At 43.3% G+C, this 26,645-nt stretch overlaps 2 protein-coding genes and 1 long non-coding RNA gene across 4 annotated transcripts in view; 2 read left to right on the top strand and 1 right to left on the bottom strand.

Moving 5' to 3' along the window:
- LOC140914746 (uncharacterized) overlaps positions 1-26,645 on the bottom strand; it is a 120,091-nt gene that overhangs the window by 11,062 nt on the left and 82,384 nt on the right. The gene's annotated exons all lie outside the window — the stretch shown is intronic.
- On the top strand, positions 14,006-16,087 carry SLC18A3 (solute carrier family 18 member A3). Its single transcript, XM_073354910.1, has one exon. It carries the CDS (start codon positions 14,501-14,503, stop codon positions 16,055-16,057), a length of 1,557 nt encoding a protein of 518 aa, XP_073211011.1. The 5' UTR covers positions 14,006-14,500; the 3' UTR covers positions 16,058-16,087.
- CHAT (choline O-acetyltransferase) overlaps positions 24,865-26,645 on the top strand; it is a 41,638-nt gene continuing 39,857 nt past the window's right edge. Inside the window, exon 1 of the mRNA XM_073354911.1 lies at positions 24,865-24,993. Within this exon, the coding sequence (XP_073211012.1) occupies positions 24,934-24,993 (60 nt within the window). The 5' untranslated portion in view covers positions 24,865-24,933. The remainder of the gene's footprint in view (positions 24,994-26,645) is intronic.

Here is a 26,645-nt window from a genome sequence, read left to right on the forward strand (position 1 = left end):
GTGCACAGGAGAATTTTACCCTAGCAATAGATGGCGGAAAGGCAAAATCACTGCCTCCTCTTTTTAATTCTCAAGTGCCATCTTCAGGAAGTGGTAGAGACATTTTTAAATAGAGCAGAGAAAAGAAGAGGCCTCATTAAAAGTTCACTGCTAGGAAGAGATGAAAACCTACTGGATCCCATTACGGTCCTTCATCTCACCAGGGTGCAAAGGTGTTCATTAGCAGTGATCTCCATTTGTCTCTATGTAAAAGGAGGCATCCATTACACCATATGTTCAACATCAATTTTATGCTCCCTGCAGTTCTATTGTAATCTATATACTACAATGATGAGCATGGCAGGAATGTTCACTGAAACAGCACATTTTAAGAAAACATTAAGAGACTGTTCACAAATAGTGAATTTTTAATTTGTAAACACAAGTCAGAAATATAACAGTAAAAAAAATGCTCTTTCAGACAGGGAACAGAAACAATATAAGGCCTGTGTCCAATCAAACCTAGCCAATGCAGCACACAATTCACACTTCAGATATTGAATATTTGCAGCAAACTGTTTGTGAACAAGCTACAGACCAAGAATGATTCACAAAATTCTCAAATAAAGAATAAATGTGAGGCAATTGCAAAGCAACCTCAGATAATTCCTGAGCAGAGAATGAAGACAAATTCGTCTAATGTATTATTAATTATGAATTATTCACTCAACACTATTCAACGATATCAAAGGCTGCTTTGATAGATCTAAGAGAACCAGCATGAACACCTGACCTTTGTACATCACTAGGAAGGGTGCATCAGCCAATGAGAACTGCACATTCTCTGTACCATATGCCAGTCTGAAGCTGGATTGACAGTTAGAAAAGACTTAACCAAGACACTTGAAATTACAGAGGGCAGAGTGAAAAATGCTCATCTCACTCTTTTTACCTTATCCAAAGGTATATGAAAAAGGGAGTTATTTAAGCAAATAAATGGGAAGTTAAATTAAGAACAAATAAAAGGAAATACTTTTGCCCATACCATATAGTCAACCTGTGGATTTCTTGGCTATAGTAGGTCATGGAGTCAAATACTATGCCTAAATTTAAAAAAAAAAATGCTAGAAGGGTGGATTGATTTAAATAAAAGTCATGAAATCAGTTATTTAAATCAAGGTTTCTGCTTGATCAAATGGTTTAAATTAAACCATGATTAAAACTGGTGATTTAAATCTTGTTTTCCATTTGTACTTTTTAGTTACTTTCCTAAAGAAAAGTTGATTCCCACTGGTTGGTAACCTTTAAAACATGTAGATTTGTAACTAAACATAGCCTTTATACTAAATTTGATATATTTTTTGCTAATCAGGAGGATACACATTTACGTAAGCAATTAAATAACTTAGACATTTATTCAGATTCTTAATTTCTACATTTTTGACTGTGTTAGAAAATGGTGAATGATGCATTTCTTATTTATTAGATAATGGGTAACTTTTTACTTGTGATTTGTGTCCCGCCCTGTTTGTTTTGCAAAATTGGAATTCAATTAAAAATGTGCAAAACCAGCATTTTACTTTTTTATTAGTTAAATAAAACTACCTTAAATGTACAGAATATATAAGGAAAATAAAAGTTTATGAAAACATATTTTGTATTTATAACTAACTGATTTATTAAACAAATTAATATTATCTGTAGCTAGTGAATCAAAGCGATTGTTTCTGGTCGCCATGTCCTTCAAGATTTTAGAACAGTAGATCTCATCCTCCCACATCTAGTTTTAACTCATGGATTGGACAAGGCAAGCAAGCTTTTTCAACCCCCAATCAGTTTCATAGCTTCGAATGAACTAGTCATTGAACTGAACTAGTTGAATAAACTAAAATGAAGATGATATTCTCTCTGCACCTGCAGAAGAAGCTACTACTGTCAAAACCTGGTTTAGCACTACCAGTTTATCTTAGCCAATGACTTCCGTCTGTTCAGTGGTTTAGCTTTTTTTAAAACTTTGGCAACAAACATGGATTGATTCATATGTTTTTTATTTAATTAAATCATTTTTATAGATTATAATAAGTTTAGGCCATAGCACAGGCAGTCATTTCAAATTTAATTTTAAATAGGTTCATTTTTAAAAGAAAAATGTATTGAATTTAAATTTAAAAACTCCAATCTACATAAAAAAAGTTGTGTTTTTTTTTTAAAAAATCATTGATTTTTTATCTACCCTGAATGCTAGTACCATTTGTATGTAGTGCAAGCTAAAATGAGGGACAATAAATCTCATGCTTAGGGGCATAACATGATCACCTAAAAAGTCAGGAAGTAATGCACAATACATCTGCCCCTGTGCTCTTACTTGCTGCATTCTATTCTGTCATGTAATGTTGATAGAGCAAGGGAAGAAACTGAAGAAAAATGGTATTACCCCATAGACTGAGAATCTTTTATCTGCCCTTTTGTTATTCAAGTTTACAACCTTACACTCAGTTCAATTTTTAGATTCTTAAACAGTACAGATAGCAGCAGTGATGAAGAGAGCTATTTTCCACTTACCCTAAGCTACAAGTTTGTGACCATTCTTTTTGGATGCTGTCTTCATCACAGTAACCAATGCCTTTGCCATCGCCAAATGAAACTACTTCAATGTGCTCTGCTTGGTGCAATATTTGATGAACACCCACAAATACCAGCTTATGCAAAATGCAACAGCCAAGCCACTTAGAGGAACTTTTCACAGGGAGCAGTGTTGGGGGCTATTAGGCTGGGAATGTTCAATGAGGAGCAAACAACTCTGAGATTCAATCATCTGTTGTTCCAGCAGAGTCTGAGTTTTCTATTCTGCTCATACTGCAAGGCACCATACCAGGCTCTTACTGGAGGGATGGTTTAAAAAGGTTTGTGTGGTTTTGATGAGGTAGATAACACATTGTATTCATTAATACAATCATTTAGATGTCATTCAAAGATATTTGTTTATACAGTAAAAATCCCTACAGGCTGTTCAATAGGCTTATTTAATGCATAGAAAAAGAAGCAAATTGCACATTACTTGATCAATACTTTAATGGTTTGAACATAGTGTAAAGCAGAAATATTTGGTTTGCATCCAAGATAAAGCACCCCATGTGACGCTAGACAAGATTCTCACACTTTCCCAATGCTTATCCTAACCCAAGCCCAAGATCCTTATTAAACCTAAACCTAGTGTGGATCCAGTAACTGTCCCCAATCCCTGGCCTAAAACAGCCCCAAACTGACCTTAGTCTGTCCCAAACTGAGTAAACATTATATTTGGCCTAATGCCAGACCCCACCATAAGTTTAGGCTGGGCCCACAATCTAGCCCTGATCTTCTACCCAGCCCAAAGTCTTGAAAAGGACCCCAGCCCATATCTAGTGTTTAATCCCTAAACTGGCACAAGCCTGAATCCTAGTTTGTGCCCATGAACAGGCCCCAAGCGCAAATGAGTTGGTTTTATTCACAGTGGGAAAAGGGGCCTTTTTCCCCACTCTCCACATTCTTGAGTGTTTTATTCAAACTTGTCATACACAGAATAATTATTCTGAAGCAGAAACCAGCTATGGAAAATTTCAGCTCAAAGGTGAATATTTCGGAATTATGAGTTACTGTAAATAGGGAATTATAATGAAAATGTATAGGCAACATTAGCTATAGATCCTGTGACAGCATTAGCTACATATAGCATATGCATATATTATCATACACATACATACAATGCATGCACACAAGTATGCATACATGTTTGTGGACTTGTATAATTATTTCTTAATGATCTAGTTTTACCTTGCATTTTCTGACCAATGAGTGGCACCATACCAGACTCTTACTGGAGGGATGGCTTACCCAGGCTCTTACTGGAGGGATGGTTGTTCTGTTTATCCCAGGGACATCAGGACCCAGCTATTTATGTTTTATTCATAATTGTGTTTTTAATTGTAATTTTGTGTTAAAGCATTACAAAAATCGCTGTGTGTGAAGCTTTCTTGGCAAAAAATGATCTGGACAAACTGGAGAAATGGTCTGAAGTAAATAGGATGAAATTCAATAAGGACAAATGTGAAGTACTCCACTTAGGAAGGAACTATTAGATGCACACATACAAAATGGGAAATGACTGCCTAGGAAGGAATACTAAAAAACAGGATCTGGGGGTCATAGTGGATCACAAGCTAAATATGAGTCGAAGTGTAACACTATTGTAAAAAAAAGCAAGCATCATTCTGGGATGTATTACCAGGGGTGTTGTAAGTAAGACACAAGATATAATTCTTATGTTCTACTCCGTGCTGATTAGGCTTCAACTGGAGTACAGTGTCCAGTTCTGGGCACCACATTTCAGGAAAGATGTGGACAAATTGGAGACAGTCTCGAGAAGAGCAACAAAAATGATTAAAGGTCTAGAAAACATGACGTATGAGGGAAGATTGAAAAAATTGGGTTTGTTTAGTCTGGAGAAGAGAGGATTGAGAGGGGACGTGTGACATTATGTGATTAAAATATGATCATATAGATCGTTGTTACTACCACTGTTATATAACTGCAACAAATCTTGTACAAAGTGTGTCGTAAGATGTCTATGGAAGAGTTATGATTTACTGAATATGATTATGCTGTTTGTATACAGTATCATTTTTGTGTCTGAAGTTATGAATATTAATTACGTATCTGTATTTCAAATGTTTGCTCATGTGGTAACACCCACAAGGTATTTAGCCCGCACATCCTGAAGGAACTATTCATGTTAAATAGCCCATCAAGGAAGACTTAACTCATAATGGCCCATGGGAAACGCCTATCTACACTTGATGGACTTTCATGTGAACGTTCAAACTACAGTATGGGTAATGGCCTCTATTATGACTAAGCTAAGCATGCACGGACATGTGACTTGGCCATGTGACTCCAAACACTAACTTGTTACCTGTAATTTTCCACAAAATAGAACAATGGGTTTCCCTTCCCTTGGCAGAAGCCATAAAAGCCCTTGGAAACAGCTCCATTTTGCCTCTTTCCTGCTCAAACCTCTGAACTATGAACTTATACTACAGGGAGCATTCTAACAAAGGAACTGAGGACCTTCCAATGATTTGGAAGCAACGAGAGACTTAGCAAGCCAGCAGTTTATTCCATCACTGCTACGAGCCTGATTCAAGAACTTTGCAATTGTTGTATGTATTTAATTCCTTTACCCAATTTTAACTCTCACTTTTCTTTCTTTCTTTTATAGATAAACCTTTAGATTTTAGATACTAAAGGATTGGCAACAGCATGATTATTGGGTAAGTTCTGAGTTATATATTGACCTGGGTATGTGGCTGGTTCTTTGGTTTGATGAAATTGGTTTTAAATAACTACTCATCATTAAGTCTGGTGTCTGGGTGTTCAATCCAGGACTGGAATACCTAAAGAGACTACATTTCTGACTCCTTGTTAGCCAGTGTGGTGAGACAGAAGTTTACTTTTGGTGCTGGCTTGGTATATCTCATCGAAGAATAACCACCAGTTTGGGGTGTGTCTGCCCTATTTCTCAGCAGTTTGTCCTGAATTTGGTATTCTCAGTTGTGACCCATGGAGGCACGGTGACAACATGATAACAGTTTTCAAGTACATAACAGGTTGTTACGTGGAGGAGGGAGAAAAAATGTTCTCCTTAACCTCTGAGGATAGGACAAGAAGCAATGGGCTTAAATTGCAGTAAGGGAGGTTTAGGTTGGACTTTAGGAAAAACTTTCTAGCTGTCAGGGTGGTTAAGCACTGGAATAAATTGCCTAGAGAGGTTGTAGAATCTCCATCATTGAAGATTTTTAAGAGCAGGTTAGACAAACACCTGTCAGGTAATACTTAGTCCCACCACGAGTGCAGGGGACTGATCTAGATGACCTCTCAAAGTCCCTGCCAGTCCTACAATTCTATGAAAAGAAAGCTTCAATTTAACAACTTGAACAGAGGCTGATTGGTGCCATGCACACTGGAATATATTGCATGCAGTATGTTCTGCAAGCACTAGAATGCTCTTCATTTTCCTTTCGAGAACATTTGCCTTTCAATTTGGGAGGACAAGCAAGTCATATGAGAATTGTTCTCCATAAGACAATGTTGATCACTTCACAGATTACCTAATGTGACATTCTGGATAGCTTTGTCTAGATACTCTTCTTATGCAGAAAGCATGGTGAGAATACCTAGCATATTGAAAAATTTCAGGTAAAATGCCAGCAAAGCTGGTTGTCAAGATGCTAAATACAATTTGTAAAACAAAAACACTCCTGACATTTCATGTATGTGTGTGTATTCTTTGAGAAGCCAAGTGAACTGAGAAAAGCACTGAAGGAGGAAGAAAGAGTCCTAATAAGAAGGAATTTAATCTGAGTGGGAGTATGGTACTAAGAGGTGAACAAAGATGAGCATTCAGCAGAGATGAGAGTTAGAAACAATGTCATCAAAGCATTTGCCGTCTTCCCATTCACACAATTTTTCCAATAAAAATCTGTCAGATCTGGTCACGCTCTCCCTCCTGGATACTCAACAGATTGCTGTGAGGGGATCCAAATGTTGAATCCCATGTGCCCTTCCCTTGCAAGGGTGGGCAGAGTTTAGATGTTGTCTGTCTGTCTGTTGGGCTGCTAGGGACGCACTCCAAATGCAGGCCTCGTGTCTGACACCCTTCTTAGCAGGGGGGACCCCTCAAGTCCAATTGCCTAGGCCCAAAACCAATGCAGTCTCCACTAAGCCTCCCCAGGATGTACACCCAGCCCCACCCCACACCCTGTGTCCCCGATACCTCATTGCACCCCTGGGGGGGGTACCCCACAGTTTGAAAACCAGTGATGTAGAAACCACCACCACATTCCTCCCTTGAGAGTCACCCTTCCCTTGAGAGTCCATCTGTGTTCAGGTAGGAAGGTTTTCCCTGCCTCATCATCATGGTCTTGCAGCAACTTTCCTCTGCTTGAGCTGGTGAAAATGGCCAAAGACCCAAAAGCAGAGCAGCTTCTGCCCTTTTATAACCTTCCAATCTCCTCTGTTATGGGACTTCCTGATCAGCCTCAACAGGTGACCTCAGACCCCTACTTCAACAGGTTATTCTCCCAGTTCCTGGGCAGGAGCTGGTCTTTTGTCTATGGTGCTTTTATTTGAATAGAGGACCATCCTGATTTAATAACACTATAGTGTTAGCCCTGTGCCACTGCCCCTTGGAATTCCAGTCCACCATGGAGAGCTCTCAAAGGCAAACTAACCCCATGTTCAAAATGGAGTCTGCAGTCTGACACAGATACACATAAAAAGCACCCAACATCTAACAGAATTAATAAGCTATGCGTAGACAGGGTCCCCAAATATTCAGACCATCAAAACATTTGCAGTCTTCCTGCTCACTCAACTCCTGTTTACTTCGCTCTGTTCAGCTGTTGGCCTCTTACTCCTACTCCAGATTAAATTCCTTCTGATTAGAACTCTGTTTCTTCCTCATTCTGTGACTTTCTCGGTTCACTTGGCCTCTCAAAGCTAAAGAACTTAGATATGTATCTTCTACACAAACACGCACACATATGTATTCTTGAAATGTCAGGAGGGTTTTCTGTTATCTTTATCAGATGACAGGTGAGTTCTTGCACAAATTATTCTTGTGAATAGAGTCTGTATTTTTAGCATTGAATGGCTGAGAAAAGAGGACTTGGTGAGGTTGATGTTTTTAGAGCTGATTGGGGAATCTCTTTAACAAGTTTTGTCAGTGAAGTGAAGGGAGATTTGATAGAATAAGGGTGACAGTGGTGCCTAGAAAGAGACCTGATGGCGGGAATGTGCAGATGATCTCCTTGAGATCTTGCTGATGTCATGTTTAGCTCAAGGAAGAGAAGACTGATACAGGAGATCAATCAATGGGTATGCCAGTGATGTAAAAGGCATGGTTTGTGATTGACAGAATAAGTATTTGAACGATGTAAAAACCCAGGAAGGGAAGGAGATTGTTTAATGTGATCCAAGGGAACAGAACTAGGATTAATGAGATAAAACTGATCAAAGGAAGTTTAAGGTTGAATATCAGGAGTGATCAAGCAGTGAACCCTATTAGACTCTAAGTTTTCTCCCAAGAAGTGGTGCAAGCCCAGTAGATTGAGCTGTTTAAACTAATGTGAATAAAAATACTCAAGAATATATCGTAGAGAATAACTCTACCGTTGCAGGGGGTGAATCACAATCTAATCGCTTTCTTCCAATTTCAACTCTGTGATGATATTACCCACAAGTATTAACAAGAACATCAACAGTCACTAAACTAACACAAACTTATACCATAATTTATAAACCTGGAGTTTCTGATTGCCTGTTGTCTCCTATTTGTCACCTGTTTTACTCTCTCTCAAAACACTATTTGCAAAAAATTCAGGAAGTATGACAGCAGTTTTCAAACTATATGAAGTACGCAGTATAAACAAATTGATGATTTACTACTGTCAACAACTAAGCAGTAATAATATTTCCAGAGAGAAATGATACAATTTAAACACTGGTTTTATGCAAATAGTAAATATGCTATAGTGTAAAGCCTACCTCTCTGATTTCCGCTGTATTTTTCCTGAAAATTATCAGGAAATTAAAGTTAACAGTCCCAGAATGCATTCCAAAAGATGGATGTGAAATGATTACTCTGATTAAGTCAATGGCAAAACTCCTATTGACTTGAATGGGATCAGGATGACACCTTAGGTATATCAATGATGCAAGGGAAAAAATATCATTGGCTGATGCAAAATATTTGCATTTACTCTTAAATTCTGCATACAAAAATAATATACATCCTTCTATTTTTACTTCCATTGTTTACCATACAACGGGATACTTGAAACTGAGTTTACTGAAAAATGAACTTCAACTCTCCTCCCTTTTCTCCCTGCCCTGTCTAGACAAATAATACAGTATTTGTCTAAATAGGTGATGGTTTTTCTGTTTGCAAGAAATAGACATACAGATCTTGGTGAAAAATTATCTAGAAAAGGAAACATAATTTTCTCTGTGATGGGTGCCAAAATGTATTGTCAGTCCTTAAGAGGATGAGCTCTTTATTACAAACATTAAGAATTAGGGCTATTAAGGGGATTAGTATTTTGAAGATATGAAGTGGTCCAAGCTTCTGAGTCATTGTATTTAGTCTCCTTATACCAAGAAGTTTTTCTGTTGCGCAGATTTCTAAACACCTTATAACTATTTCAAATCCATTCTTTACAATACTGTCTTATCATTTCTCTATTTATAAAATTGCACTAATTTTACCTTTAAAGCAATTCTTAATCCAAAGCACAAGTGTTTTCTTTGAGTCACCAGTAATTCAGTGAGGTGAGTGCAGATTTTGCAAGGTCATTGCCTTTGTTTTCCTATTAGAACATGTAAGTTGAAATTTTTCATTTTCAGAATTTCCTAAGGATTTTCACTTCTTACTTTTACTGAAGTGAGTGTTACAAACCTGTGGGTTCTGCTACAAGTCACTCCCACTCATAATCAAATCCAACTTTTATTCTAGCCTTTTGTGTGTTTATTTATATGAATGTGTTAAATTCTCTCCTCTCTGGAAATCTGATTATCCTAAACATCACTTCCACTAATTGTTTCAATTTTAAAAAAATCACAACATTTTGTCTTAACAGGTTTTGGATTGGACTATCCTAAAAAGAGCATCAGTGAGGTAGATACAATGTTCTAATTATGACTATCTGGAAACTGAAAAACCCAGGAGATCTGAAGCCTATGAGGGCTGGAAAGCTCATTAGACATAGAAAATATAGGTGATGAAAAGTCAGGTGTTTTCCTGATTCTTACCACTTATGTAAGTGCCAAGGTGGATGGCAATGAATGAAATTATGATAAAACGAATATAAAGACTCGTCAACAAAAGCAGTCTCTTTACAAGTTCCTTCAATGTCAGTTTGCCATTAAACTCACAAGTAGGACAGAGTGCTCATCACAGGCTTCCCTTCCCTTTATCTACAACCTTTAGAACAAAGGAGGTAACTAATCCTAGCCCATACCATTTCATTCCCTTTATGGATATAGAATCTTCTTACTCATCTTGATATCCATGGTAGTTTTCCAAAGAGCTAATGTACTGCAATGTAGGACAAGTGAAGGACATCTGCTCCTTAGCATTTTCCCCTTCAACCCAAAGTGAGTGTGTGCACTAGTGTCTTTTGGGCTGTGGGAAGAACAGAACCTAGGGACAAAGTGCTTTCACCTAACCTTAGAGTTCTATTTATAGTGTATTATTAGTTTCTAAACTGACCTTGTGGCACTGCTTCTTACTTCATTTCACTGTAGCTCCATAAATTTCGACCACGTTTGAAGGTACATACTCTGCCTATTAGTTCTGTCTAGTCAATGAAGTTCACGTAGCTATGACGCACCTGTCGTAGATAAATGAATCAACTGATTTGATTTACTAAGAAGGCTAAATTTATTATGCGACATTTTACAAGTATAATTCAGCTTACCCTTGATGGTAATAAATGAGATATCAGCTCCCCTGAGACAAGAGAACCAGTCCCTGTATTTTCCAGGCATGGCCCCAGCCAGATTCCATTTTAGAGACGGGAAATGGCCATATCTTTGATTAAAAGGGAACCTTTAATCAAATAAAGTGCATCATCAAGCAAAAGCCAAGATTCCAATACTCTTGACTACAGCACAGCAATAATCCAAAATCAAATCCCCACCACACACACAACCCATTACCACTTGGTGTAAACGTGACATCCATCACAAGTAGGGAGAATGTCCTTCAGCATTTTTATTCTTATCCTTAGATTCATTTCTCTTCTCTCGCTCCCCAACCCCAGGTATGCCTTTATACGTTCTTGAAATCTCCTCCTCAGCCTGATCCCCTTGGGTATTTCTGTGGACGCTCCAGTCTAAATTCTTTGTCCAAAGAGCAGTGTTTCCAAGGGAAACAACTGACATGGACTGTGCATCCAGAAGTAACTGCAATGGCCTTTAAGTAACTTAGGAGCAACTAGTTTTCCTCCTGGCTGCTTTCTTTTCATTCTGTGAAAATAGTCATTTTGACTAATGTTACATCATTCTCAGGGTCTCTGTTTGGGATCTTAGTCCCGAATGTGAGTGTTATTGGATAAAATAAAATAAATAAATAACAGCAACAGGTGAAAGTGTATAATTTTACATTTCTTTTGCTTCTCCATTTCTGTATATGCACAATTACATCTGTATACCTCTGTCTCCATACAGACACTCATCTTAAGAGTCTTTCTGGTCATCTAGACTGTTTTGTTTCAATAGTGCAAGACACAGCAACTGACAGAATGAATGACTTTCTCTTTGACCTCAGAAGCCCAGCAGAGTGCAATGCAAGCAAATGAAGGAGTCTTGCACTCCATATCAATGAAGAAACCATTTTTCATTCAATTGAGAGGTCTGATTATTTTAAACAGCATTTGCAGAACTATCTCCTTGGATTAGTCTACACATAATTCTGCTATATGGAATGTTTATTTATTTACTGTATGCTCCCAACTCCACAGGGCACAATGGGGAGCAAGGGCTCTGCTACAAGGAGTATATAGTTGAAGTCATAATTCTGATTGTATTTGTTTTAAAATCTAATCTAAAATGTCTGAAATGCATATATTTGAATATATTTCATTTTTCTGGGTATTTATCAAACTGGTAATGTGTTATTCACAGCATTCAAAAAAGACTTTGCAGCCTTAGTATCTCCACTTCACTGATTAAAAATGCAGGAAATGTACACATCTAATATATTTTTCCTAATTTATTCTGTTGTTTTAGTTTTTGCATTTCTTTCATTTTAGGGGGTGAAAACAGACTAGTCAGTTTCATATTGCTCCTGGGTCAATTTCACTTCCCTGGTCTTCTAAATTAGCACAAGGCTGTACTGTTTATGCTGTACACACTGCAGGAGAATGTTTAAAATCCAAACAAACTTTTCTGAATTTTAAAGGAGTCATGAATTGTTTCTCTTGGCTTTAATTTTCCAAAGGTCTTGTTCTTAAAATCCAAACTCAAACTATCCCTGACAGTGTCCCCTTCATGGACTGGGAACCCAGAAAGTTACCTGTTTTAGGGGCTGCAGGGTCAAGCGCCACTTCAGTTATTTTCTCCTATTATTCAGGCTAGACTTAATGACATCTGAAACAGATTTTTAATGTAGAAAGTTAATCCTCTTTTAGTTGTTATTTGAATGTAGAGTATTTCTGTTTTCCATTTCAGCAAAACTAAATTGCTCAAAGGACAATCTAATAAGAACTAGCGGCTAGGGGATTTACAAAGAGTGACACAAATTGTTCAGAAAGTGCCTCCCAAATTTCCTTCTTTACCTAACTCAGGGGTGGGGACGTATCGCGTATGGTTAATTTATAACCACTTTAGCCATTCTCGCTTATACTAAAAGGAGTATCAAGAGAAGGCAGAGCCTGCATGAAGCATTGACAGGGGTATCATTCGCTCCTATTTGAAAAGGCAGAGTGTCAAGACAAGCTCCTTAGGTATGTTGTTGTGGGTGTGAGGGCGTAGAAACTGTGTGTGAATGTGCCAATTCTCAATCGCAATGCTGTCGTAACTGTCGTAAGTTACACCAACATGTGGCGCCTAAGAGATCAAGTTAATTCTTCGGCAAAATGACAACAAAAGTCACGGCGATCTTACAGTCGGCACAAAGCTGAGGGGAAAATCGTTTTACAGACGAAACAGCACAGGGTCCAAAGAGTTAATCCCCTGCTACCTAGCACCGTGTCTGAAAACCGAACGGAATCAGGGCTGCTGGAGACTGGACTGAGCCTGAGAGCATCTCTCCTAAGCAAAGGCAGTTTCAGTCTGGCCATATGAGCATTTCACCTGCTGCCCCTCGGGGGAAGCAGCACTAATGAAAACTCCATGAACAAACGTAAGCCCTGTTTGGAGAAAGACTGCTAACATTTTAGGGACAGGATCAGTGGGGTCTTAGGTTCTGCTTCTTCCTTCTCCTGTACCTCAGGCACAGAGGACCCTGTCAGAGAAATGATTCAGAAATGGGCTTATTTAGATGGCGAAATGCCAGACTCCTCAAGCAAAGGGAACGTGGCATCCCCCCAGCCCTCCCGCTCCGCCCAAATGTTCGCGATTGGGGTTGGGGATTTTAGCGTGTGCGGTTTGAAAGTCTCCGCTGGCCTCTACGGGGACGGATAAAATGGGAGATAAAACAGAGTCTATTCTTCTCCACAAGATCGGTGCCCTGTTTGTTGCTCTCCCGTGGGGATCTGAACCCACCTCCCCTCTTTCTTCCTTTGGGTTTGGAATAAACTAACGGAATCCTTCATTTAAATTGCCCAAGAAGTGCCCCCGAGGCAGGTCTAGCTCGCGGAGTGCAGTGAACGATCAGATTTAGCCACACTCGCTTACACTTTACACGGCCCTGCTGCTAGATCTGGTTCGCCTTACAACTGGGCACGACTGCACGGTCCCGTCCCAAAAACGTCCTTGCGGATTCTGTGGCTTCCTTGGCTTCAGGGCGTAGCAGCGCCGCGCCGCCTCCCTCTCTCGTGGGCGGTGTGCTGGTCCCCGAGCCGGGGGGAACTCCATTCGGAGGGGCTGCGCTCGGGGCACGGCTCTCTCCTTGGTAATTGGCTACGGCTCCTCCATGTGTCACATTAGCATAAAGAGACGCAGCTGGCAAAGTAACCACTTGGGGGCCAACGCGGACTGTGCGTCAGAGCCCTGGCTGGGGAGGGGAAACGGGATTATTTGGGGGGAAGAAAAAAAAAATAAGAGTAAGCCTCGAGAAGCATGCAACTCAATTTGCGCCGATGGCCCCCAAAGCCGGCATGCCTGCGCGGGGCTGAGGGCACAGCTTCCACCGGCCGGCTCGCGAGCGATGGGACTGAGCCCTGGGGGCACCCGGCTCTCCGCGGCCTTCTGAGCTGGGGAGCGGGGCCGCTGGGGGCGTTCTTGCGGCTGGCCAGCCCTTCCCATCCGCCCCGCAGCCTTGGCAGGGATGGTCGCTGCGGACTGGGAGTGAGCTCCGGCCAAAGCCAAGCGAAGTAAGCCGGCGCGCTGGCAGCCCGTCCGTCAAGGAGTGGCGAGGCAAAGGGGAAGCAGCTGCCAACGCGCGTCTGGAGCCCGCGCCACAGTGTGAGCCGCCCTGCCGGCTTCCCTGAAGACGTGAAAGGCGTCCGGGCTTGTGAGGAGCAGACGAGCAACAGCGCAGGGCAAAGCAGAGCCAGGGGCAGAGGAAGGAGGGCAGGACTGGAGGAGGTGTGTCTGGAGGGAGCCGTATCGCCAAGGAAGAGGCGGCAAGAGGGAAAGGCCGGAGGAGGGGTGTGTGGAGGAAAAGACCGGAGCTTCAGCCTTCTCTATCCTCAGAGTGCTTCTCCCCCCGCGGCCCCCCATGCACAGATAGCGAGGCACCCGCGCAGCGGACAGGCTGAAGTTTGAGGAGGGCAGCGGCTGTGTTGCCGGGCGCAGGACGGGGTGTCCCCCGGATCGGAGGATGGCGACCGAGGGGGGAGCCGGGCTGGCCAAGTCCGCCGTGGAGAAGCTGTCCTATGCCATGGGCGAGAAGACCAAGCAGCTGGGCACGGCCATGCAGGACGTGCACCGGCAGCGGCGGCTGATCCTGGTCATCGTGTGCGTGGCCCTCTTCCTGGATAACATGCTCTACATGGTGATCGTGCCCATCATGCCGAGCTACCTCACCAAGTGGGAGGCCCGGGAGAGCAACGCCAGCGGGGCCAACGCCAGCTGGGCCAAGTCCGTGCTGGGGCCCGGGTACCCCCCGGAGAACGAGGACATCAAGATCGGGCTGCTGTTCGCCTCCAAGGCCATCCTGCAGCTGCTGGTGAACCCGCTGAGCGGCACCTTCATCGACCGCGTGGGCTACGACATCCCGCTGCTGATCGGCCTCACCGTCATGTTCCTCTCCACCATCATCTTCGCCCTGGCCGAGAACTACGCCACCCTCTTCGCCGCCCGCAGCCTGCAGGGGCTGGGCTCCGCCTTCGCCGACACCTCCGGCATCGCCATGATCGCCGACAAGTACACCGAGGAGTCGGAGCGCAGCCGGGCCCTGGGCATCGCCCTGGCCTTCATCTCCTTCGGCAGCCTGGTGGCGCCCCCTTTCGGCGGCATCCTCCACCAGTTCGCCGGCAGGCGGGTGCCCTTCCTGGTGCTGGCCTGCGTCTGCCTGCTGGACTGCCTGCTGCTGCTCACCGTCATCAAGCCCTTCGGCAGCCGGGCTCGGGAGAACATGCCCGTGGGCACCCCCATCCAGAGGCTCATGATCGACCCCTACATCGCCGTGGTGGCCGGCGCCCTCACCACGTGCAACATCCCCCTGGCCTTCCTCGAACCCACCATCGCCACGTGGATGAAAAAGACCATGGGCGCCTCGGAGTGGGAGATGGGGGTCACGTGGCTCCCCGCCTTCTTCCCCCATGTGCTGGGCGTCTACATCACCGTCAAACTGGCCGCCAAGTACCCGCACCTGCAGTGGTTCTATGGGGCCCTGGGCATGGTCATCATCGGGGCCAGCTCGTGCACAGTGCCCGCCTGCCGGAACTTCGGGCAGCTCATCGTCCCGCTCTGCGGCATTTGCTTCGGGATCGCCCTGGTGGACACGGCCCTGCTGCCCACGCTTGCCTTCCTCGTGGACGTGCGCCACGTCTCCGTCTACGGCAGCGTCTATGCCATAGCGGATATCTCCTACTCCCTGGCGTATGCCCTGGGGCCCATAGTCGCCAGCCAGATCGTGCACTCGCTAGGTTTCGTGCAGCTGAACCTGGGCATGGGGCTTGCCAACGTGCTTTACGCCCCGGTCCTCCTGTTCCTCAAAAACGTCTGCCAAATGAAAGCCTCTCACTCCGAGAGGAACATCCTGCTGGAGGAAGGACCCAAAGGACTCTATGACACCATCAAAATGGAGGAGCGCAAAGGCAAGGGGAAAACCCCCCATCCAACAGGGGGGATGCAAGGAAACAGCGTGGACTCTTACCACAGAGACCTGACAGGGGCCTCGGAGGAGGACTCTTCAGACTATGAATACAGTTAGGTTACACGGAGCTGGCAGAACAAGGGTTAAAATGGGGGGGGGGGTGAAAGCATTATTGCCGTCTGTTTATGTACCAATGTGCACTATATACAATTTAACCTTTATCATGCTGTAATGTCTTCTCGACTTGTTTTAAGTTGGTATTTCCTTAGACACTGGCAAGGGAAAAGCACGAAGAAGACTAATCTAATGATGCATTTACATAAATCTGTGGTGGTCCTTCCAAAAACTTTTAGCTGAGGTCTCTTGTGCAAAAGTTTTCTCGAGTTGAAAACTCTATGTGTGACATACTGTATATCTCTGTAAAAATACATTAAAAGGGAGGGAAGTCTGTAATAAAATTCAGATGGCATATTCAGGGACTTAAATTTACTAAATCTTGTATATATGTACTGACACTTTCACTTGGTTTCATATTTAACAACAGCAACAAAAATCACATCGTATTATTTCTTCTTTGAGAACCAGCTGAAGCGCTGTAATCATTTTTTCTGTTGTGCTGCTACTTGGTAAATGCAATATACTGTATCATGTGTAAGTCCAAATCTACAAGGATAATATGATCTGAATAAATGAAGTTTGAGGGGTCCATGGTCTTTCTTTCATTGTTTTTGAGGGCAAGGATATTACTCTAACAAATGTCAAGAAGTTCCCTATAACATCAGCCTCGTTTATTTCTTAAGACCGATTCAATAAATTCAAATAAATTCCCTGGGGTGGAATCTCAGAATTCAAAGATTGACAATGTAAAAATGTTCCGACAGAAAATGTGTACTGAATTGCAAACAGGGCATCAAACTTCGCTGCATACACTGTCTTGGTATTAAGGTATTGGTTTATTTTTTAAATACAGCACTTTTTCAATAAAGACTTTACATAATCAAATGCTTCCGAATTTTGCATTTACCCCACGTAGATTTACGGTAAGGAAAATGTAATACTTTGCCCAGAATGTAGTCCCGTCTATATCACATAATTATAATCTATGGGGATTAAAATAATAATACCTAGCTCTTATACAGCGCTTCCCATAGATCTCAGAGCGCTTCACAAAGGATGTCAGTATCACGGGCTAAAAAGGGCGAAGGTGATTTATTCAAACATATCCAAATGATGGAACCTGTGGTCCAAACGCAAATATAAAACCGAAGCTCACATTTTTTCCCTGTAGATTCCCCCCTTGCTTATAGGTCGCTATAATACATCGTTTATTTAAATGTTCAACCATCTATTAGACAAAACAAACGGCTTCTTTTCTAAAAAATAAAGAGTCCCCTCCCGCTAGAGTTCCTAGAAAAATGAAGAAGAAACACAACAAACCAGCCATCAATTTCACTTGGTCATCAAGGTCTCTGATTGACATAGGGCGTTATGATAGCAGCTTTCAGGGCCTCGGAGTCCCCTCTGAGAGGAACAAATAACAATGGAAGCGCTGCTTTGTAGTGGCATTTTGGTTTCGGTAACAAAGAATCAATAATGACCATAGGACCAAGCTGAGTCCCACATTTCTAAAATAAAGCTCAACTTGCAACTGCCAAAAAGAAGATTTAAGGATGTAACAATTTTTTTTCGCCTGGAGTTAGATAACTGGGATTTCCCTGGCATCCGTCCATAGTGCTATTGGTATGACTTTAGTTAATGTCTGAAAGCTTACTTTCTTTTCAGTGTGGCTAGATTCAAATGATCATTTGCTTTTGTGTGTGCTGGTAAGGAGGCTCAACCAGGGTAGCAATATTTACAAACCCAGGGACTGCACACTAATTAAACACCCACATTCTGATTTCATTTTAAACCAGCGGAAAAAGAGAAAGTGCTTACCTTTTTCAGGACAGCCAATTTGTATAAAAAAAAAAGAGAGAGAGAGAGACAGGGAGAGCGAGACCGCTGCTCGTCCAGCTGTGACTCTAGGGGAACAAATAATTTCTGTACAGAACTCCGATTCTTATTATTCAAAACCCTTTGGTTAACCATCTTCGCCAATAGACTAGTACTACTTTAAACACCGGGTGCAGAGGGTATTTAATAAGCTCTTTCGAAATGCACTGCCAATTGCTCCTTAAAACTAACCCGCACCCCCGAAGCTAGCGGGCTAGAGATTTAGAAATAAGATATGACTCCATTCTAACGAACGCGGGGAATAAAGACCTGACTTGGTCAAAGGAGAAGCTGCTATTGTTTAAAGGGGGGGAGGAGGGGAGAGAATTTGCATTACAACTGAACTAAAGGCAGCAAAAATGGGGAATTGAATTTTTCCTTGGAGTCAGAGCTGTTTATTTCCCTCCCACTCCCTTACCCCCAGTAACACCGTTAATCATCTAATGAACGCCAAGGAAAAGAACTTTAATTCAAGCTTGGAAGCATTGCTCAATACACAGGAGAGGCCCTGTCCTTCAGCCTGCTCCTTTAAGGGCTGGAGAGTATTAAGGATTCCCAACGGGGCCGAGGAAGCAGATCGGGAATCGGGAGAGGTCAGAGCACATGTATATTGCGTACCCATTGCGTGTCTGCCCTTTTCCCTTCGTCAGACTGCCGCACGTGGCAGGTTAACCTGATAGTCAAGCAACGAAAGACCGAAAGAAAATGTGGCTTTATCGAAGTCAGCGCAGAAGGGGGACCCTGCCTTCCCTGCACCAGCTTTCCACTCGGAAAAAAAGGCGCCTTCACTTTGAAATACACGCCATGGGGCGATGCCCAGTAACTTCGGACAAGCCGCTCCCGGGCACTAGTTGCTGAGAGAGACTAGTGCCATGTTGCTTTTAAACGCACAGTCTGCTGCTGGGTTAGGGACCGCGAACCATGCAAAACCCCTGCCGCTGGCCCCGGAGAGGAGGACGCTCTCCGCGTGTCCAGCCTGTAGGAAAGCTGAACTCTAGCGGGAGGATGGTTTGAGGTTGGGCTGAGTTGCCTTATGGGAGGCCGCTCAGGCTGCACGAATAGGAAGGGAGGGAAGGAGGAGTTAGACAGCCAGACCTGGGGGAGGCTGAACGAAGAGGTTCTCCCAACGCAGTGTATGTGTCCAGAAGGAAAGGGAGACATGAAAGTACCTTGGACAGAGCAAAAGCAGGCTCCAAAGCCTCCACATTGCCCAGAGCGCTTCTGAGCCCTCAAGAAGCGCTTTGAAGCCTGAAATATCCACCCCCAGGTTTCCCTCTGCTCCTGACATTTGCGTTTGAAACTTTGACTTCAATCAACTCGCTTTGGAACAGGTAAGGGGTGTTCAGCCGCTGGCTGGCACTGATGCATTCAAGAGCTGTTCGCACGCACGTCAAGGGTGCGTGTCCGATGTTCTTTAGCTTGTGCCTTTTCCCACCTTTGCACCAGACAGATGTGCCTTTCTCACCCCTGTGTGTGCGCGCGTTATAACCACTTTGCAGCAGACATTGTTCTGTAGAATGACACCCCCGAACAAACCAAATCGCCAGCCTCTGCAGAATGTCCGGGGAATCAGCTAAAGACATTCAAACAGTTCCTTCATTTAGCCGGGAGGCGACTAAAACCAGACGAGTGGGAGGAGGGGGAATATTTGCATCCGTTTTTACAAGTTGTAGACGCCTCCAGTTTATAATCAATTTAACACTCGGAGCGCAGAGCAACGGTAAGGGGAAGATTTGACTTTTATTGCTGTTATTAATTTGCTCTGCTGCTAACCATTTATTATGTTGATACAGTTGGCAAGTTCCATTAATCCCTGTCTAGGACTATTCCAACGCGTTAAATCATTTCCTCAAAGGAGCTGGCTGCAGACAGCATCTTTGCTGTCCCTTTAAATATTGTATAGGCTGCCTCCTCCCATCAGGGCTCAAGAGCTTGGAAGATCGGGAAGATTGTCAAGGGGTCCGAACCAGGGCTGGGTCTATAACTCAGCGCTCCGCCCTTTGGGGACACCTGTGTCTTTGTGGATGGGTTTGTAACAGACGAATCCGCCTCCAAGTGGTGGCAGCCCCAGAGGTGGCTGCACTAACCCCACCGGGGCGAAGAGGAAAGGCTGGCACCAGGGGCGGGTTCTGGACTCAAGTGGAAGATCCAGCCTCGGTGGCAAACTCTTTCCCAAGGACTCGGGGCGGGAGTTTGCCCGGCTCCTGAGCAATTCCAGGCTTTCCGCGCGCAGCGGACACTGCCATTCACCGCAGCTCGTACCTAAGTCCAGTTACTTTCAGCACAGCTGGAGCGCAATAACTTTTTATTCACAGCAGAAACTCAACTAGGGTGTTCCCCTCCCCCAGCAGCAGCGCAAAGCCTACGCTTTATCTCCTGCTTTCCGCGGTTACCCGTTGCTGTTGCGATAGCCTCCCTCGGGATCGCCTAGAAAGAAACTGAGGCAGGAGGGTGAGAACCGAGAAGGGGTGGCCGCAGAAGCCAATGGATGGAAAGGGGATTAGCCAGGGGCATGGCCAGAAAGGCTCCAGCTGCCCAGCCAGGCAGGGCGGGGAGGGGGACGGAGATGGGAAGGGGCAGAGGAAGAAGGAAACAGGATAATGCCGGCTGCGAGCAAAGCGAAAGCTAAAGGTAACCGCTGGCTTGGGAGAGCAGCGAGAGATCCGGGCTCCAGGGGCTCCGCGCCGCGCCGCGCCGCGCAGAGAGAACGGGCTGATCAGCGGGAGCGGCCCTCCGGCCTGTAACCCGGAGCGGTCACCCGCTCCCCCTTCCAATGCCCCCTGCGGGAGCCCGCACCCCTCATCCGCACCGCCCCTGCCCGGGAGCCCAGCCCAGCACGCAGCCCGAGGCACCGAGCTCTCAGCCCTGCGCTGTCCAAGGGATTGAGGCGTTGGTGAGGAGACCTCCCAATGCCTCCTCTGCGTGAGTAGGACAGGACCTGCCCCGCCGCGCCTACCCCCGGCCAATATTCCCGCTATCGCTCGCTCTCGGGCAGCGGCAAATTTGCTGCTTGCCCCGCTGCCCTCCCCAGCCCAGCGGCGGCTGCACCCCAGTAGCGCTGGGCAGTTTGTCGTGATCCCACTCAACACTGCCAGAGGGGAAGGTTAGATGCTGGGTTCACACTAGTAGCTCTGATTCCGTCTGGGGTAGGTATTCCACCCACGGGCTATAGCCCTCGAAGTCTTCTTTCCCCTCCTCAGCTGACTTCGTGGATCCTTGAGTTGTTCATCTGGCATACCCTGGGCCTGGTTAGCACGCTAGAAAACAGGCCCGAGGGGTGCTGAGGGTCTCTCACAAAGTGCTGAAAGCCCTCAATCCCCACTGATGTCATTGGGAGTTGAAGGGGATCAGAACCTTGTAGGAGGCACTTGGCATATTGAGGGATCAGGCCCAGTGCTCACTGAGACACACTGCAGAAGACCTACTGGGTCAACTTGATCTATCTCATAGCGGATCCAGGATTGTTCCCTGCCTTGTCTACTATTTCCTGCAATGTAGCTTTAAATGTCTCAAGGGATGAAATCTGAATGACTTCACTCTCCCATTTCTCCTAACATGCTGCCTAAATGTTCCCCTTCATACTTTCATCCCAGTACTGTATACCCTTCCACCACATCAAATAGTTAAAGTCTGAATATGAAAAGGAAGAGCAAAAGATTTAATTGTGATTTCGCACTAGACACCATATATCAAGCAATGGCCATGTGACTGGCTGAGACTTAAATTAGTCATTAAGTAGCCCTGACTTTAGCGTTTTCAAACATTTAACAAGCCCTAGTAACGCACAGCTCAAAGTGCATACTCTTGATACCAAAGAGAATTAGCATGATCGGTTGTGAGCTGTTCATGTAAAACTACCATTACACTATAAATTGCAAGAAGTCATTTTAACTGATAGGATTTAGCTATCTATTGACTCCAATGAGTTGGAAACAAAGCCAAATAAGTGGATTAGATCGGTCACTCTTTCTCTGTTATCTGCTAAAGAAGAGGTCAGTCTTCTCTATTGTGGATTTTTGCTGCTGCTTTGAAATATGATGAACACTACATGATTCCTGCAAAGGTCAGCATCCTGCTGAAAAACATGGAGTTAACTGAAGGAACAGTGGGAGTGTGCTTGAGCCACTCATAATTAAAGACATGAAAATTAATTTTTGGCCCCAAAACTTTGACAATGTTCCTTTCAATCAGAGCGAGTAACTATAAAGTCATCTTGCTTTTCTCTGGGATTTTCCATCATTAGGGCAACATTCATCTTCTTTATACAACATTTAAGTGAATTTAATATTTGTGAGAGATGCTAGATTGACAGGTTTCAGAGTAGCAGCTGTGTTAGTCTGTATCCGCAAAAAGAAAAGGAGGACTTGTGGCACCTTAGAGACTAACCAATTTATTTGAGCATAAGCTTTCGTGAGCTACAGCTCACTTCATCGGATGTATTTGAGACTAAAAGTGAGACTCTATCCACAGAAGAGACAAAACAAAAGTAACTACAGTGTCAGCTTTCCCATATTTCTCCAAGTCCTTGTACATAATACATATTGTTTCTTTATATTGTTCTCCATGTCCACTGAAGGAAGGACAAGAAGTAATGGGCTTAATCTGCAGCAAGAGAGTTTTAGTTTAAATATTAGGAAAAACTGTCTAACTCTAAGGATAGTTAAGCTCTGGAACAGGCTTCCAAGGAAGGTTGTGGAATCCCCATCACAGGAGGTTTTTAAGAACAGGTTGGACAAACAACTGTCATGGATGATCTACATTTACTTAGTCCTCTCCAGTGTAGGGGACTGGACTTGGTGACCTGAGGTCCCTTTGAGCCCTACATTTCTATGATTCTATTAACCCCAGGGGCTTTGCCTTTGCTAGATTTTTCCACAGACCAAGAACAAACACGTACTTTGAGATTGCATGACATTTATTTCAAATTAAAGGAAACAATAAGGAAAGAAAGTAAAGTCTGACTGCGAGAGCACCACGTGTGTGCTTCCTCAGCACAGGCTGCGTCAGTGCCAAAGACAAACTGGCTGCTCTGTCTTTCAACGTAGGTTTTTATGAATTTAAAGGCAGTACACAGAGAACTAAGGGATCACAGGTTCACAGCTACATACGCCACAGACTTCAGTGAGCATTACGGAAAGTTTAAATTCTTTTGTTAAATTCTTTGTTAAATTCTTTTTGAGTTTATGTTGTTCGCTTAATGGTTCATAAATACTTGGCAAGATTTTTGTAGTACTATATAGGGAGCTGAGTGGTACTGTGGGTTAATGCAGCCTTTCACCTCATATCTATGATAAAGCACATCACAGATCAAAAAGAGTTTGGTATGTTTCATTCCAGTGCCCTGTGGACATCCACCAGTGTTTTAAAGCTATCTCACAATATGGCACAAGTGTTAGTTTGTCCAGCAAAGGCTCTGGACTAGAATCACAGAAGGGGATTCAAATGACACTTTTTTGGCAGAGCTGTGCAGACGCCAAAAGACTGGAATAGCAAAGATGACATAGAACCATAGGGATCTTAACAGCTCATCAGGTCCAGCCCCTTGTGCTAAGGCAGGACCAAGTAAACCTAGACCATCCCTGACAGGTGTTTGTCTAACCTGCTCTTAAAAACCTCCAGTGATGGGGATTACACAGCCTCCCTTGGAAATCCATTCCAGAGCTTAACTACCCTTAGAGCCAGAAAGTTTTCCCTGCCATCTAACCTAAATTTCCCTTGCATACAGCTGTGTGAGGGAAATAACCCACAGTGCCTTCCACAGCATGCCCAGTTATTCACCCCTCACTTTCATACACAAAAATTCTCCTACCAATTCTTTTAAAACCCCATTGTAGCAATCATACCACTACCTTGCATTTGTACAGTCACAAGTATTTTATAAACATTGAAGCTCTCTATCTACTTGATCAACATCTATTTATTTTACTTGTGGGGGTGGCATCAGTGCTTAGGCGGCTTTGCAAATGCTGGCTGGCAGATATTTAGGTATCCAAGAGACTTAGGTGCCTACAAGGTTTGGCAGCTGCTGAGCAGCAGCTTTGAAAATGTCAGTGACATCTGAACTGTGAGGCAGAGAGGTGTCTAAGTACCTTTAAGCATCTGGGCTTGTCTGCTCACAAAAGTTGGACTACCTTAATGATACCACTATAGCTAAAGCGGCCCAATCCCCTGATGTGGATGCAGCTATACCAATATATCTGCTTATACTAGCATAGTTTATCCCTGAATGGGAAAGAGAACAAGCTATATCAGTATAAGGCAGTGCCACAGATAAAAGAAAGGATGGTCCAATGGTTAGGGCACTCACCTGGGGCTCAGGAGGTTCAATTTCCCGCTCTGCCACAGACTTCCTCTGTAACCTTAGGCAAGTCACTTGACACTTCCTTACCTCACAGGTTTGTTGTGAGGAAAAAAACACATTAAAAGAGTGTGAGGTGCTCTGATATTGTGGTAACAGGGGCCCTGGAAGTACCTTGGACAGAATATACTGGTATAACTGCATCCACAGTAGGGGTTGTACTGGTATAACTATGTCAACAAAAAGTCACACCCCTGACCGACATAGTTATACTAGTACAAAAGCTGGCTGCAGACCAGGCCTTACTCTGAAATGGTGTGACATACTGTGAAGTAAATTAGACTGACGAATTAAAGTGAATCAAAACTGGCAAAAGAGAACCTGTTAAGTGCATGGGATCTTTCTATAGAAATGAATTTGTAGAGAAATGCAACAAATTGAATGACAAAGTAATATTCAAAGGATTCAATTCAGTTTACTTTAGATATTGTAGTTCTGTTTCTCTTCAGTTTTGCATTCTTAAGCTTCAATGTACGCTTGCACAGGGAACACTATATATTGTGCATATTTTGGTAATAAATAACTGTCACTGACTTGGCTTTAAATCTTTTCTATTTCCAGAACTGAGGTGTACTGCTCTGTAAGTGCCCCCAAGTGGCTTCAATTTCTGGCCTCAGTAAAAGATCTCAAAAGAAATGCAAGGATGCCTGTGCTAGAGAAACCCACACAGAAGGAGAAAGATGCATGCAGCAAAGATGAGACAGTAGGTGGCTGTTTTTGGACAAAAACAAAACAGAGTTGGATTAAAGAAAGATGATTTTTAGTTATTATCAATAGGAGCAGTGTTATCAATGAAACTCAGTGGTAAATACAAACATTATTCCTGACCTCATTTCTTTATTTTTGGAAAACAATGGTCACTTGCAACAGTCTAGTATCAAGACCTTAAACTAGTCTTAGCACTTTTCGTATTCAAAGTACAAATAATTCATCCTCACCCGTCCCCTGTTGCATTTGCATTACTAGGTAGTTATGTATTATTATCCACATCTCAAACAGAGACTAACAACAAAAAAATAGAGCAGATTATTTACAACAAAGTCTGAAATGGCCAGTATTCATTTCATTCTACCACAAGGTAGTACAGGCTGCCTATCAGTTTCTCACATACAACTCATCTGTGAGACAGCTGGGTAAAAATATTAAAAAGTTAATACATTGATTTAGGGAGCTTAGACCAGAAATTCAGATGAGTATGCCCAAAATTAGTTACCTAAATCCATCAAGTGTGAAACTTTTGGCCTTAGTAAAGATGTGGAACTAACAGCAATGTTACTTGGACAAAACATGGTGGAACCAGAATATCTGACATCACCAGGACATACAAATTTCTATGCCCATTACCACTGAACTGCTCAAATAAATTCCAAAGGAGGTTGTATGCCTGTATTGTGCACCAAATGGACAAAAATCACTTAATTACTTTTTCACTTATGATGTATATAGAGGCATTACAGGCTCAACTGGCCCTTCATCTTCATCAATTAATTCATCCCATCACATGTTTCATGGGTAAGTAAATATTATCCCCATTTTACAGATGGGGAAATGGAGGCAAAGTGGTGCCTTTCCCTGCAGCATTGAGTGGCAGTGGTAGAGCTGGGATTTGAACTCAGAGTTCCCTGGTTCCCAGTTCTTGGCACAGAGCACAGCTCTCTCTCACTCACATACTTTCTCTGATAAAGGAACAAACCTGTTAAAAATGAATTTCTAGTACATCAACTAGGGAAAAGCAACCTGAAGACTGCCTGTTTATGAAACAGACAAAAGCCAAAAAAAAAGAATGAATATCTATTAAAAGAACTGATCCACACAAACATCCCGTTGTATGCGAAATACTAATGGGTGGGTATGGATGGCTTCACTAGGTGAAAATCAATTTCAGGACTCTGAGGCCGCCGTACACCTCTCTGGGGACTACACTTGTGATTTCCAATAGACTCAAAATTCCTCATATTTTTCCATTCTTCCATGGATCCCAGCTTTGTTTGCCCTATCCACCAGACTTCTCTGCTCTTTTTATTTTTAATGAAAGCTCATATTTGTTTGGCTTAATTCCAATTTATAAAACAAAGTGATAATGTCCCAAAGCAATGCATGGGAACACTAAGGAATGCTGTTTGAGAGCCACCATTGATTCATTATTTTATAGACAACTAACTATGCTCTTCATCAGAGATCTTACACCCAAGTTATCTTGGGTCAACATCATCACTGATCCAACTCCACTGAAGTGACACAGTTACACTCACAATGTTCAAAACCCCAACTGCTACGAGACACTACAAATGTAAAATATACAAGGATCCCATTGGAATTCATTGATACTGCACATGGCATGCAGATTTATTAGAA

Source organism: Lepidochelys kempii, chromosome 7 (genome assembly GCF_965140265.1).
Source record: "Lepidochelys kempii isolate rLepKem1 chromosome 7, rLepKem1.hap2, whole genome shotgun sequence".
Lineage (NCBI taxonomy): Eukaryota > Metazoa > Chordata > Testudines > Cheloniidae > Lepidochelys > Lepidochelys kempii.

Bases quoted from the DNA above. Each gene is read 5' to 3' on its own strand.
- SLC18A3 (XM_073354910.1), top strand. From the start codon at position 14,501: ATGGCGACCGAGGGGGGAGCCGGGCTGGCCAAGTCCGCCGTGGAGAAG.